Source organism: Electrophorus electricus, chromosome 2 (genome assembly GCF_041902795.1).
Source record: "Electrophorus electricus isolate QZ-2024a chromosome 2, ASM4190279v1, whole genome shotgun sequence".
In the NCBI taxonomy this organism is placed as follows: domain Eukaryota; kingdom Metazoa; phylum Chordata; class Actinopteri; order Gymnotiformes; family Gymnotidae; genus Electrophorus; species Electrophorus electricus.
The window spans coordinates 34,314,235-34,328,176 of record NC_137498.1 but is presented as its reverse complement, the minus strand read 5'-3'; the positions used below and the strand labels follow the sequence as shown (position 1 = coordinate 34,328,176).

General features: G+C 36.4%; 1 protein-coding gene across 8 annotated transcripts in view; it reads right to left on the bottom strand.

Annotated features, from left to right (window-relative positions):
- csmd3b (CUB and Sushi multiple domains 3b) overlaps window positions 1-13,942 on the bottom strand; it is a 313,453-nt gene that overhangs the window by 210,758 nt on the left and 88,753 nt on the right. For all 8 annotated transcript variants that reach the window (XM_027011676.3, XM_081700305.1, XM_081700321.1 and 5 more), the window contains exon 4: window positions 11,677-11,871. In XM_027011676.3, coding sequence (XP_026867477.2) covers window positions 11,677-11,871 — 195 coding nt within the window. The remainder of the gene's footprint in view (window positions 1-11,676; window positions 11,872-13,942) is intronic.

The window sequence follows — 13,942 nt, the reverse complement described above, 5'->3', positions numbered from 1 at the left end:
CGGTATGGTAGTCACACATACAGTACTCTGGATTTATAAAATGAACTGACACATATTACTGTCACTAAAGGGAAGAAAACACCAAGAAACTATTTGAACCATATGAAACTATAGCCTAGTTGAAGGCTCTCCAGCTCATATTTGGTAGAGCCAGAGCACTGCAAAGCTTTATTGCTTTCCATGTTTTAAAACACTTGATTGAGCAAATGTGTGACATGATATGTTAAATGAGCTGCACTGGAGCACATAAAATGCTAGATGGTTCATGGCTGTGGTGCTCCAGAAATAAAGCTAAGCTGGATCCTGCATTGGTAGTACAGCACAATTCTAAAAGAAATGCACACCTGTACCAAGGTTAACTATGATGCTGCATTAATTGTTTTGTCTTGAGAACTACAACATTTTATGCTTTATATCATGTTTTGTGTGTTTCATTCAAATTCTCTCTCTCTCTCTCTCTCTCTCTCTCTCTCTCTCTCTCTCTCTCTCTCTCTCTCTCTCTCTCTCTCTCTCTCCCTTGTTTTTGTCTTGTTGCACGTTATCACGTAATTATTTTCACTGCTAACCTACAGCTCTACCTGAGCTGCTGTTCTCTGGTTTGCTAGCACACACTCTTGTGCCTCTGGAAATAGGCCTTTTCTAAAGAAAGTATTTGGAGCAAGGAAAAGAAGGAGAGAGAGTGCTCCTGAGAGCAAACCACATCTATAAAAGATAGTTGACAGTTGGTTTGTGAATGTTGTAAGAGCCTAGTCCCTTCTGGACCCAGAGTTGGTGCCCAAAAACACAAAGTGCTGAGTCATGCCAATTCACTTATTCTGGGGTTGTATTCCTGCTTTCTTTGTCCCATCCCTGAAGTTGTCAGCATGGAGAAGTTGATTCTGATTGCCGCTGTATTTTGCTAAGCCCAATGAAGTCCACCCAATACGCTCCAAAACCAAGCACATTTTCAGCATTTAACGGGGCTGCATGCCACAAAAGAAGCCTCTGCAGTGTGACAGGATATCATAATATCTCAATTTGAGATGGACTGCATGATTTTGGCAGAAATAAGGACTATTGTCTGTAAATGCCTATGATTTCTCAGCACTCACTCAGAGAAGCCATCAGGATTCTCATAGAATATATGCCTCCCATTTTGTATTTAGATTACAGCATGTATATGCTAAACACATTATATTTCAGTCTTTTGTAGAATGTAACAGCAAAGGCAAACAGCAACTCTATTACAGGTATGTATTTCAACCTATATCAAAAGTTTAGGTTTAATTCACAAATCATAAATATTAGTAAGACCAGTTAAGTCAATCACTGACTTGTATGTACATTGAGTGAACACAATAAGAATGCAGACCTTAGGTCACATCTGTAAGATGCCATCTATTTTAGGAACAAAGCTGTATATTCTCCATCGTTCTCTTTTTATAAGTGGCCTGTTTCTGCCAGCAGAGGAGGTGTTATCCAACTATTTTATTTATGCATTTATTAATATATGCTGACATTTGCAAGTATATTTCTAAAGCCTAGCATGCAATGTCCATGAACAGTGTCACTGTTATATAAGGAGTTAGCCATGATGAAATTAGAGCAAAATGATTTATTGTTATTGTTATATTGTAAATGTTTGCATACATATGTTTAACATTTACTTGTACATTTTACTCAACCATAGTCCAGAAATAGGCCACATGTGGTCATATGGTGACTTATTATTCACCCCTATATGATAGGTTTCCTTAAGGTTTTGGTGCATATGAATATACAGTGGCATGAAAAAGTGTTTGCCCCCTTCCTGATTGTCACACTGAAATGTTTCAGACCAAACAAACTTAAATATTAAACAAAGATAACACAAGTAAACACAAAATGCAGTTTTTAAATGAAGGTTTTTATTATTAAAGGAAAAAAAATCCAAACCTGCATGGCCTTGTGTAAAAAAGTGATTGCCCTCTAAACCTAATAACTGGTTGGGCCACCCTTAGCAGCAACAACTGCAATCAAGCATTTGCTATAACTGGCAATGAGTCTTTTACAGCTCTATGGAGGAATTTTGGCCCACTCATCTTTGCAGAATTGTAATTTGGCCACATCAGAGGGTTTTCGAGCATAAACCGTCCTTTTAAGGTCATGCCACAGCATCTCACTCGGATTCAGATCAGGACTTTGACTAGGCCACTCCAAACTCTTAATTTTGTTTTTCTTAAGCCATTCAGAGGTGGACTTGCTGGTGTGTTTTGGTTCATTGTCCTGCTGCAGAAATCAAGTGCGCTTCAGCTTGAGGTCACAAACAAACAGGCCGTATATTCTCCTTCAGGATTTTTTGGTAGACAGCAGAATTCACGGTTCTATTTACTACAGCAAGTCTTCCAGGTCCTGAAGCAGCAAAACAGCCCCAGACCATCACACTATGACCACCATATTTTACTGTTGGTATGATGTTCCTTTTCTGAAATGCTGTGGTACTATTATGCCAGATGTAATGGAACATAAACCTTCATGTTTTGTTTCGTCAGTCCACAGAGTATTTTCCTAAAAGTCTTGGGGATCATCAAGATGTTTTCTGGCATAACTGAGACAAGCCTTTATGTTCTTTTTGCTCAGCATTGGTTTTTGTCTTGGAACTCTGCCATACAGGCCATTTTTGCCCAGTCTTTTTCTTATGGTGGAGTCATGAACACTGACCATAACTGAGGCAAGTGAGGCCTGCAGTTCTTTGGATGTTGTTGTGGGGTTTTTTGTGACCTCTTGGATGAGTCGTTGCTGCGCTCTTGGGGTAATTTTGGTCGGCCGGCCACACCTGGGAAGGTTCACCACTGTTCCATGTTTTTGCCATTTGTGGATAATGGCTCTCACTGTGGTTATCTGGAGTCCAAAAGCTTTAGAAATGGCTTTATAACCTTTTCCAGACTGATAGATTACTTTGTATCTCATTTACTCCTGAATTTCTTTGGATTGCAGCATGCTGTCTAGCTTTTGAGGATCTTTTGGTCTACTTCACTTTGTCAGGCAGGTCCTATTTAAGTGATTTCTTGATTGAGAACAGATGTGGCAATAATCAGGCCTGGGTTTGGCTAGAGAAATTGAACTCAGCTTTCCAAATATGTGATAAACCACAGTTAATGTATGTTTTAATTGGGGGAGGGCAGGCAATCAGTTTTTCACACAGATCCATGTAGATCCATTTTTCCCTTAATAATAAAAACCTTCATTTAAAAACTGCATTTTGTGTTATCTTTGTCTAATATTTAAATTAGTTTGATGATCTGAAACATTTAAGTGTGACAAACATGCAAAAAAAAAAATATCAGGAAGGGGGCAAACACTTTTTCACATCACTGTATCTTTCAAAGTTGCACCTAGCATAATTAATGAGAGCATATCTGGCCTATGGGGCAAGACATTAAGGACCATCAAAATTCAATCAAGAACACAGAGGCTTTTCCCTCAAATTATAGTAGAAGCGATACTAGCACATAGAAAAAATATCGCTGACAACAGAGGCACCCCCTGCTAAAAAAAAAAAAAAACAAGTACTCATTACAAGGATTTCATACACACCATGAGTACAAAGCAAAATCCCATTTAGCATATTATTATTATTATTATCCCTCAATAAATTGTATAGTTAAGCCTAAAATAGCCTAAATACAAGGTAAAAGTACAAAGTAAAAGTAAGGTGATACTTTTACTACCCTGGCATGAGCAGTGATCCTGTGTCAATATGGAATATTTACTATTTTAATTCAAGTCTAGCAGAAGACATGTATTTGTGACTCTAAATTGTGCAGTTTGAGGAGTTTAATTAAACTAATTTGCAGACCAAACATGCAGTCTTTTGGCTGGTATACTATATGCATGAAGAGTTAAGGTTCTCCTGTGGTGTGGAATTTGTTGGGGATTTACATCTTTAAGCAAGTGGTCTCAATGGTTGCTAAACACTATACGGGGAGCAGCATGATTTCTGCAATGAGCCTTCAAACCTCTACGACATTAAGTCTAGCACATCAAAAGTATGTCATATCTGTAGTGGTTTTAACACTTTAATAAATTGTCAGTCATAGTAGATAAGGTTAATTGGGGCACCACTCTGATTAACAGAGAAAATTAATTCATTTTAATTAATTTATTAATGATTAATAATTCAGTCTGATCTCATGAAAGTCGTAAACTCGACAGTGTAATTATAATATTGCTCTTGACTAACAGATATAATAATTAAGATATGTTTATTGGATAAACAGACAGGAAAACATGTATAAACATAACTGACTAAGATTCGGCTAATGGCCAAGTGCTTAAGGTACTTGACTTGTAATTGGAAGGTTGCTGGTTCAAGCCCCACCACTACCAAGTTGCCAGTGTTGGGCCCTTGAGCAAGACCCTTAACCCTCAATTGCTCAAGTTGTACTCAGTCATAATTGTAAGCATCAGCTAAATGCAATAAATGTAAATGTAATAACAGAACGAAAAAAAAAAAAGTGTGACAGTGACCAACCAGGCAGTAGGCTTATGAAACCAACCAACAAAGGACACTTATTAGTCAAAGGAGATTCATAGTGACAGGGCATATAAAAGTATAACAGGAAAAACTTAGGAGAGAAGCAGAAACTTGTGAAACAGCCAGAGGGAGAACTAATTATAGGATTGAGGAGGTTGCATTGCACATGGGAGGAAAGAGTTACTGGTCAAATTTTGATATATAAACAGTAGCATTAATATTGATACCAACTGGTAACGTAAATGGGATCAAACATGTCAAACTGTCTGGGTGGCACTGAGAGACAGTGCCCATGTTCTATCAAACCATCTGGACGGTACAGAGAGTGTGTGCGTTTTCCTTCAAACTGCTTGGATGGCACTGAGAGAGAGTGTCCATTTTCCATCAAACCATCTGGATGGCCCTGAGAGAGGCCATTTCTGTCTCAGTGCTGGCTCAACACCGCTTGAGCGATGTAGGCCAGTGATGATGAGACAACTAGGCTTCTTGATCTGTGGGATTGGATTTTTGAAACTGCCTTGATTAGACAGTCCTAGGTCTTTTCAGGTAGGCCTTTCAGATGTAGGACTTTTGGATGTCAGTAGTCATGTATCCGCCCTTGCTTTTGACTATGATTCTGGAATAGTTTATCGCTGGCCATATGATGAAACATGTCTCAGTGAACACAGCAACACAGGTGAGTTTGCTTAATATCAGCTGTGATGAGTGAATTCTGATGAACACAGATAAAGTCTAATAAATTAATAGGGTAACATGAAATTTGAGTCCATTCTAACCACTTTGCAAAAGGCAAAAAAAAAAGTTTGAGCATGAACTTCCCCTCGCTTATGGTTTGGGGGGGAGGGGGGCAGTTGTCACTCACAGACCCCCCCTTCCCTGCATGTCCTGTCCTTCTTCCCACTTCCTACTTGCCACTGACCAGGGGGATCGAACCTTTATCAGGTATATGCTGTAGAAAGGGCATGCCTTGGTTCATGCATATTTGTTTTCATGATTGGGAGAAAGAACTCCTGACATTCTGGTAAGATTCACTACAAATCAATTCAACAAAGGAAAATAACCACATAAACAATTAAACAATTTTGTACCTCCTTGGTCCTAGAATGAAGTTTACAAACAAAGTGTTAAAGCTTAGGATGGGTGAGCTGATTGGAGAATCAATCTAATTCCTTTCCTATTTTCTTGACATTGCAAAAAACTGACTTCAATATACTGTCTAATCAGTTCATATAAAATTTCTCATAAACACAGTTACGAGTGGTTAACAATTTGTTTACACTAAACACGAGGTAAGCAACAAACATGAATCAATTCTGAGAAATAATGCAGCTTAATAATGAACAAATAATGAAGAGAATAATGAAACAATGGACAATAAATGTCAAATGAAAAAAGAAAACAGTTTGAAGATTATATTAAGACACCCATACATTACTGGCTGATTACCATTTAACATCATAGTAGGATAGAATGGAAAGTACTTTGTGAAGCTGTGGTTCCTGGTTCCTATCCGTGGTTCAGGGATGAAGGAAAACCCACCTTCATCAGTTTCATCAGAGGGATAATTTGTAGTCTACTTTCACTACATAACTCAACCGTCAAACTATCACGGTCATAATACAGCTTGAGGAATTCCATTTTACAAAAGTTTATAAATTTAGGCAATCTAAACATGTTTGCACTGAGAAGTTTTATTCCTGAGCAGAAAATGCAACCGTGCTTTCTGAATAGAAGGCAGTCAGAGACACAGGATGTCCTAGGGGTTCACAATTCCAGCATGCATACTGAACAATTATAAAAACAAACTGGACATCTAGAAGTGTTCCTTTTTTGCATCATTCAGCATTGCGCACCTTTTTTAGGTATGTAAATTTACATTACACTCAACGTATTAAATATATAACCCCCAAATTCCCAATTCCAAAGAGCATCCGTTTTCCAAAAGTATGTTTGCCCCATGCACAGTCAGCAGATAATGGCCATTCAAGAGAGAGGCATTATTGGATCCAAGCCAGGTTTTAGCCCCTGACCTACCTGGTGGCATTTTATAGATGTCTGAGAACAGCAATCCCTAATATGAGATTCTACTTCTTTTGAGTTGAAAGGCCTGTTACCATTGACTGGTATTGCAAGTTGTATAGATGCATGAACACATCCCCGTATTTATTAGCAGCAAAAAATAATTATACCAGAGTAACACGCTCAATATGTTAAAAAAAAAAAAAACCCTGAAAGCTTGCCTGGAAGATATCCAAAGATGGAACATCTATAATTGGGCCACAAAAGGCAACACTCTGGTTTTTGTTTGTTTGTTTTTTTAATGGAATTTGGAGAATTTCTTTTCTTTTGAGCTAGCTCTCTAGTTAACAAAAATAATGAAAACAAGTTTATCTCTGAAATACCATCAGTGGCAAGTATGAGACTGCTATCATAATCAAAAAAAGGCAAGCAACCCAGTGGTAAAGGGCACCCTGAGCTTTGTAGCATGTATTGATAGTAATTCCTCATAATACCCAGGCTCTTGAGTTGTCAGCCAGGTTGAAAAGACATCACTGAAAGTGTCGCTATGATGGAGCTACCTTTACGGCAGTGTTTTCATGCTGTTACTCTGACAATGTGGACTGACTAACAGCCTCAGGCAACAATGCACTAAGCATACAGTCAAGCATTTAAAAAAACTCTCAATTGTAGATTCTGCAGATCCTAAAATCATGCATTCCTATTTCAGGTTTTGGTGCTGAATAGTTCAAATTAGAGATCAACAAAATAATAAATAGAAACAGTAGATGTTATTTTAAGAGCCATAGTGACACAATGCCATAAAGCTATCACTACTATGATGAGTCCAACTCGAATGTTCATAAAGAATAAATATAATTACCATTTACAAATGTGCATTTTGAAAATATGATCTCAGCTAGTCAATCATATAATTCATTAAACAAACAAAATGAAGAATTTTCTTCCTCTGTTAACAATCAATCCGCTATAATAGAGCACCAAATTCAGTTGTAAGCGATGGTGTCTGTGAAGGGGGCTTTATAATGCTTTGCAGGAAACTGTAATTCTCAGACAAGACAGACAAGCTGGGTTTAACAGGCAAGAAAGTGAAAGCATCTATCATGCAATTAGAAGTGGAAATAAAGAGTACCAGAGAACCACAAATAAATTCAAAGTGCTTTTTACATCACCAGGCTTGAGATGCATAAATTACTGAATTTTCCCATAACTAACATTTGCAGAAGCTGTATTTTTAAAGGTTCCATAATTTAAGTTTTAATGGGATTTTTTGTTCCTAATGAATGATAAACCCCCTCAACACATTCCCCCCTCTCTCTCACACACACATAGAATAGCAAGCTCTCGCTTAAAAAAAAAATGCTACAGGAGGGGAATGAGTTATTTGTACTACAATAAATTAAAAAAGAAAAAAAGAATCAAGTGTAATGCTTAAGATCTGAATCTAAATGTGCTTATTAAAAATATGGGAATCACAGAGCAATGACCTGTAGAGCATGGACTACACCAGTTGAAAAGCCACATGAATGGGAGCATGAGAAAGTGACATTTTTACTAGGGTTTCCTATAGAGACCTTTCTAAAGGATTAGTTGTGTTAGCCAGAGAGTGTAAGGAACTGTCATGTTGGATGGGACGTATTAAGGCAAGCAGAAAATTTTTCATATCAGCAGAAAATACTGTAATTGATTATTTATTTAATTATTGTTGTGTGTTTAAATTTTGTAAATATATAAACAATTTTAAAAAAGCTATGCTAAATTTTACATTCCATAGGTAAACATTCCACCTTTTCCACTTTTCACTTTAGCCTACTTGCCATTCCACTTCAGCTGACTCAGAAATGAACATGAAGATGGTATAATTTCTGCAGTTTCCCCCTATTAAACACAATGCTAAGGAAATAAATAAGTAATTAATTAATTAATTAAATAGTGGACTGTTTATTTTAGAATGGCCATGGCTAATGTACATTATAATTGGCTGGAACCATGGACAATAAATCTTCATATGGTTACATCAAGGACGCATAGACTGTTAAACCTGATACACTGCAGGGTACTGGTGTATGAATACTGTCAATATAATGTCTATTTAGCATATATACCAGTTTATTTATTTAATATATTTTATGAGAGAGAGAGAGGGTTTGTGAACAAGAAAATACTACTTTAATGCCTGATAAATGTCATCCAAAATGTCTCAGTACCATATCTTAACATGCAAACCTGATTTAAATTAAATGACATAAATTTGAAGATAATTATTTTACACACAAAACTCTAATGATAAATTTACACACACACACCCACACACACCCACCCACACACACATTTTACAAAGCAAACAACTAAGAGTTTAGACACAGACATCTAACATAAAAGGAAATATACATCAAAGAACCCATATAGCAAGCACACAAATCATGCATAAGGAGATCACAAAAACATCACTCAAAACCAAGAGCATACAGCCATTGTTCCATAGACCTTTATATAATTTAACTGAAAGAAAAATAGCATGCTATTATTATTATTTTTACAGAGGTCGTTTTCACTATGTCATGGACTATAGGAACAAAAAGTGCGCCGCAGATACATAGGCAGACAGGATGACTAACAGATGGCCTGTCACCTTACGCTTTTGTACATCATATCATAATGCTTAGTTGTGCATATCTTCTTTCACTCAGACTTCATTGTGCAATATATGAATTTTCAGTGCAACTCTAGAAAGTAGGGCCCATAATACTATATGGTTGTAATACTACAGAGCAACCCATAGTATTTTGACCACTATGACTCCAACAGAACCCTTGGGAACATATTTATATGTCATCCACAGAACCCTTGGGAACATATTTATATGTCATCCACAGAACCCTTGGGAACATATTTATATGTCATCCACAGAACCCTTGGGAACATCTTAGGCAGGCTTTTCCCAGTGCAACATTCATGCAACTTTAGTTGAAATTTGCCTTGGTAGTTGCATACATCTCAACTTCATGAAATAAGTTTCATGAAATAGCCAATCAAAACGCTTGTATCACATTACATAATCATGTTGAACAATATTATTTTGAACAAATTATTGTACCAGATCAAAAATGAAATCATCTTGAAAATGAAAATCTTGAAAGATTGAATTTATGCATGATTGGGAGATTTTCATTTAGTCAAAGTTAATGCTTCTAGTTGGATTATTACTATAGTAGGCAGGTGTTTAATAGATGTGTGTGTGTATGTGTCAGCATTTATTGTTAGTCCAATGCTAACTTCACAGCTTGCCATTTAAATTTTGTCTGTCTTGGCAGCCCCTCATTTTACAAATGTGTGTTCCTCAGTGAACTCATAGTGCTTCTTTTATCCTTCATGGTTGTTTTTTATGCCTTGCTTATTATAAACAAGACATAACATATAAAAACAAAGGACACAGAAAAAAAAAATTACGGGCATGACACGTGGAAAATTGGACAAAATAGTACAAATGCTGCAAATATTGATAACAGATTACAGCATGAAAAACAATGTAACAAAAATTAGACTTGCTAATTTGGTTAAGTAGTAGAGTAATTAAATATGTTGCAAGAAACTTTGTTTTTGACCTGCTTCAATTAATTGTAAAGTTGTATGGAAATAGTGTTGAACTCAACTCACAACATACTACTACCTGCATGAAAATTTCACCATTCAGACATTTGCATAATTCAGGTTACAATGCTAATATTGTAATATTGTAGTTCAGTATTTATTTTTAGACCAGGGCTTCTCATTCTGAAACACCCATTACATGGTCCACATTTGAACTTAGCTACAAGGGCCTGTTTCAGGTAATACCTTGGCCCAGGTGTTTTAGGATGTTGGATAGTGCAAAAATGTGGAATGCCTGTGGATTGGATTGAGAAACACTAATATGGTGGTAATGTCTAACAAAATATATAATGAACTGCTATGTCCAGATTAACGATTGAGCTCTATTTTTAATAAAAAATTTTTTTGATAAACATTAGTGGTATAGAATGTGGCTAATCAGTCATCACTGGAATGAGATTGGCTAATCATCATAAATAATTACAGACTAATTATGTACGTGAAATTTATGTTACATTTTTAGTAGCTTCAGTATTTCACTAATGATCTAACACTGTTATTTTAGGTTTTTAAAGAGAACAAACATTATCTCTGACATATTACTGTCTGAATACTTGGCAAACCTGGCAGACCAATTTAGTCCAATTCCCAAAGTTTTAATCAGCAAATATCAATTCTAGGCATGGATTCAAATAACATTTCCTGATATTAAGCATTCAATATAAAGACGTTCCTAGAAGTGAGGGGCTTTTACAAAGCTCTTCAAGATGTCAAGCACACCCCCACTGTTCTACGCTATGTAGTTTCTTTAAAAAAGGTCAAAACAACCAACATACTTCCTCAAAAGCACAACATAAAACTTTAAAATGAACAGTTTAACAGTGCTATGAAGTCTGCTCTTATAGACCCTGCTTAAGATCATCTGTCATTGACATCTAGGCTATTTAACTGCTTTTACCTCAAATGCCATATATCTAACTGGGTTTGTCCACTTGACTGCATGTTGATGTGCATAATATCACTTCAAGGAACATACTTTACTCATAGAGTAATTCTTTGCTCATTTGTTTATTTCACATATCTTAAGATTAAAATTTGTAAAGCTTATTTGAAAGGCCATTGAAAAGAATGTTACAGAGACACTATGTGATGAGAATGTCATGTGTGAGAAATAGCTCTACTGAAATAAACATATTAACAACAATCTTCCTCCATTTTCATGACTTTTTCTCCTAATAAAGTATTAGTGAATATTTGATAACAAATGGTAAATCGGATCAAATTTACATTTTATAATTCAAGTAAAGCCCCAATGAAACCCAAGATAATCTGTCTATTGAAAATGATATATGATGGATATGATGGATTTCACTTTTTAAATATTATAGAAGCTTTATGGCTTTCTTTATACATCCTGGACTGCACTATGCTGTATGCCACTCACACACACACACATGTACACACACACACCCCCACACACCCACTAATACACCCACCCACACCTACACTTGCACACAAATGCAGTGCATTCATCCCATCCTGCATCAGTCACATTAAAAACTGTTGCTTACCTCTGCAAATAGGGACTGGGAAATCCCATACTGCTGTGTTGCCAGTATTGGTCACACAGGTGAGTTGGGGATGGCCATCCAACACATAGCCTGTTACGCAGCTGTAGCGAATCTTGTCCCCTACGTTGAAGCGTGTCCCATATAGGATGCCCTTGGGTGGAACACCTGGGTTTCCACAGGAGCTGCTCTGTAATTCTAGAAAAGAAAAAGAAGCAGACAATGTAATCAGATATGTCACTATCGTCGCATTCTTATGAGGTATGGACTTATTGAGTATGAATTTCAATAACTAGATAGTACAAAAGGTAACAAACAAGAAGAAAGACACTATGAAACTAACTCATTTAGACAGCAAGATGTTAACACTACAAAGGTTTTGAACTGAAGGCTAAAATTTACCCTTGTAGAAGCTGCATTACTTTTATTATAATACTGGCATAATGGGCATAAATAACATTCCTGTTGTTGTAGGAGTTGCCCTGTTGGGTGATAGCAGTAGGAATGGTACATTGCGTGCTTTTCTGTGAAGCCTAGGAAACAAGCATGTTGAAGTCCCTCACAGCAATGTCATGCTCAGGTTACCAGCAGGAGAATGCAAACTACAGGAAGTTTCAAAATGGTTGCGTGTGGAATTTAAAATTGTGAGCATGTTAAGCACAAAGAATATCATGATGAATATACTTGGCATGAACACCAGGATGCAAATGTTCTGCACAGTTTGGAAACCTTGGTTTGTATGTGGTACAGTCATATTTTCATTCAAACCCAAGTCCGAAGAGGTTATCTTGAAGCTTTAAAAATTTTTTATGTTGAAATATTAACTAATTTCTTCTTTAATGTTTTCTTCATTAACTTCTTCCTATTCTTTTGTGCAACATTTGCAATATTGTATGATATGATTCATTAAAGATGATTAAAACATAACAAGTATTAGTGCACTAGTCATGTAATTGAATAAGTGTTTCCTAAATCCCCATTAGCTATTTTGCCATGTAAAAGAAAATGAAGATGTTTGTACTTTGGTAAAACCTTTAGCTTGGCTGCAGTGATCAGTCATGGTTAGGGGTGACAGTTTGATCGCTCTGCCCTATACTTCCAGGTCAAATCAACTACCACATCTTACACCTATCCAGCATTCCCTCATTAAACATTATGTTTCAAATTATATCAGGTGCAGAAAACAAATGAGAGATTCTTTAAATGTAGATGTTACAGAATATAGAACATGGGCCCCCCTTGTTTAGGCATGTGCCCTGCAGCACAACTGCCACATTTTAATACTACGAAAACTTTGAACACTTGACACTGAAAACATTTAGACAAAGACAGTATGGCAAATTATTTGATATAAAAGACTTCTCTTATGTTAATCAAAAATGGATAATTTAATGCTGGGCATAAAGTCCCAGATGAAAAGTTCCCAGGAACACAGAAGTCACTACTGCAGTGGATATGAAAAACAGCCACATCAGAATGATTAAATAAAAAGCCTAAATGTGATAATTCTGTGTCAGCAGAACAGGCCTTGGAAGCCTACGAACGCTATCAATTTTGCAATTTAGAGCTGTGATGAATAGCACACATTCCCGATTGAGGCTGATAGGAATGCCAATGAAAGAGAAGGAAATGTAACACAAATACTGCTACTATTTATATAATATCTCCATTTTTCATCAATATCTATTCTACACTAACAGATGCCAATGTCACAAAAACAACAGCAAGCAAGTTATTCCCTACTGTTCAAATATATATAAAAACGGTTATTTTTGCATATCATCTTTGTGAAATCAACAGTGAAATTGTTTGGAATTTGCATAATCCTTTCTACTGATTCTAGCTATGATTTTGTAAAAGTTGTAAACCTGTTCAGTATCTTCTCTGATTAGTTATACTTCCAGCACATGCTCTAAGACATGCTTCGGGGACAGTTTAGCCTTCACCTGGGCCCCCTCATCACTTCACAGTAACAGTTAGCGCTCTAGAATGACAGGAGGATAGCACGTAAGCTTGCTTATACCCACGACTAGCCCATCAGAATCACTCTCAGCATTGTCATAGAGAGCTACAATGAAGAATCACTGTTTATGTCCACAATACAGATTCTATATGAAAATGCATCAAAAACACTTACAAGCTTTACAAACCTGATGAGTTTATTTATAAGTTTCACAATCATAAAAAGCATTGTGCAGTTAAAATGTAAATGGTATATGAGTAGATTCATATCCATGAATAGTACCATTATTCTTCATAGCCAAATAAA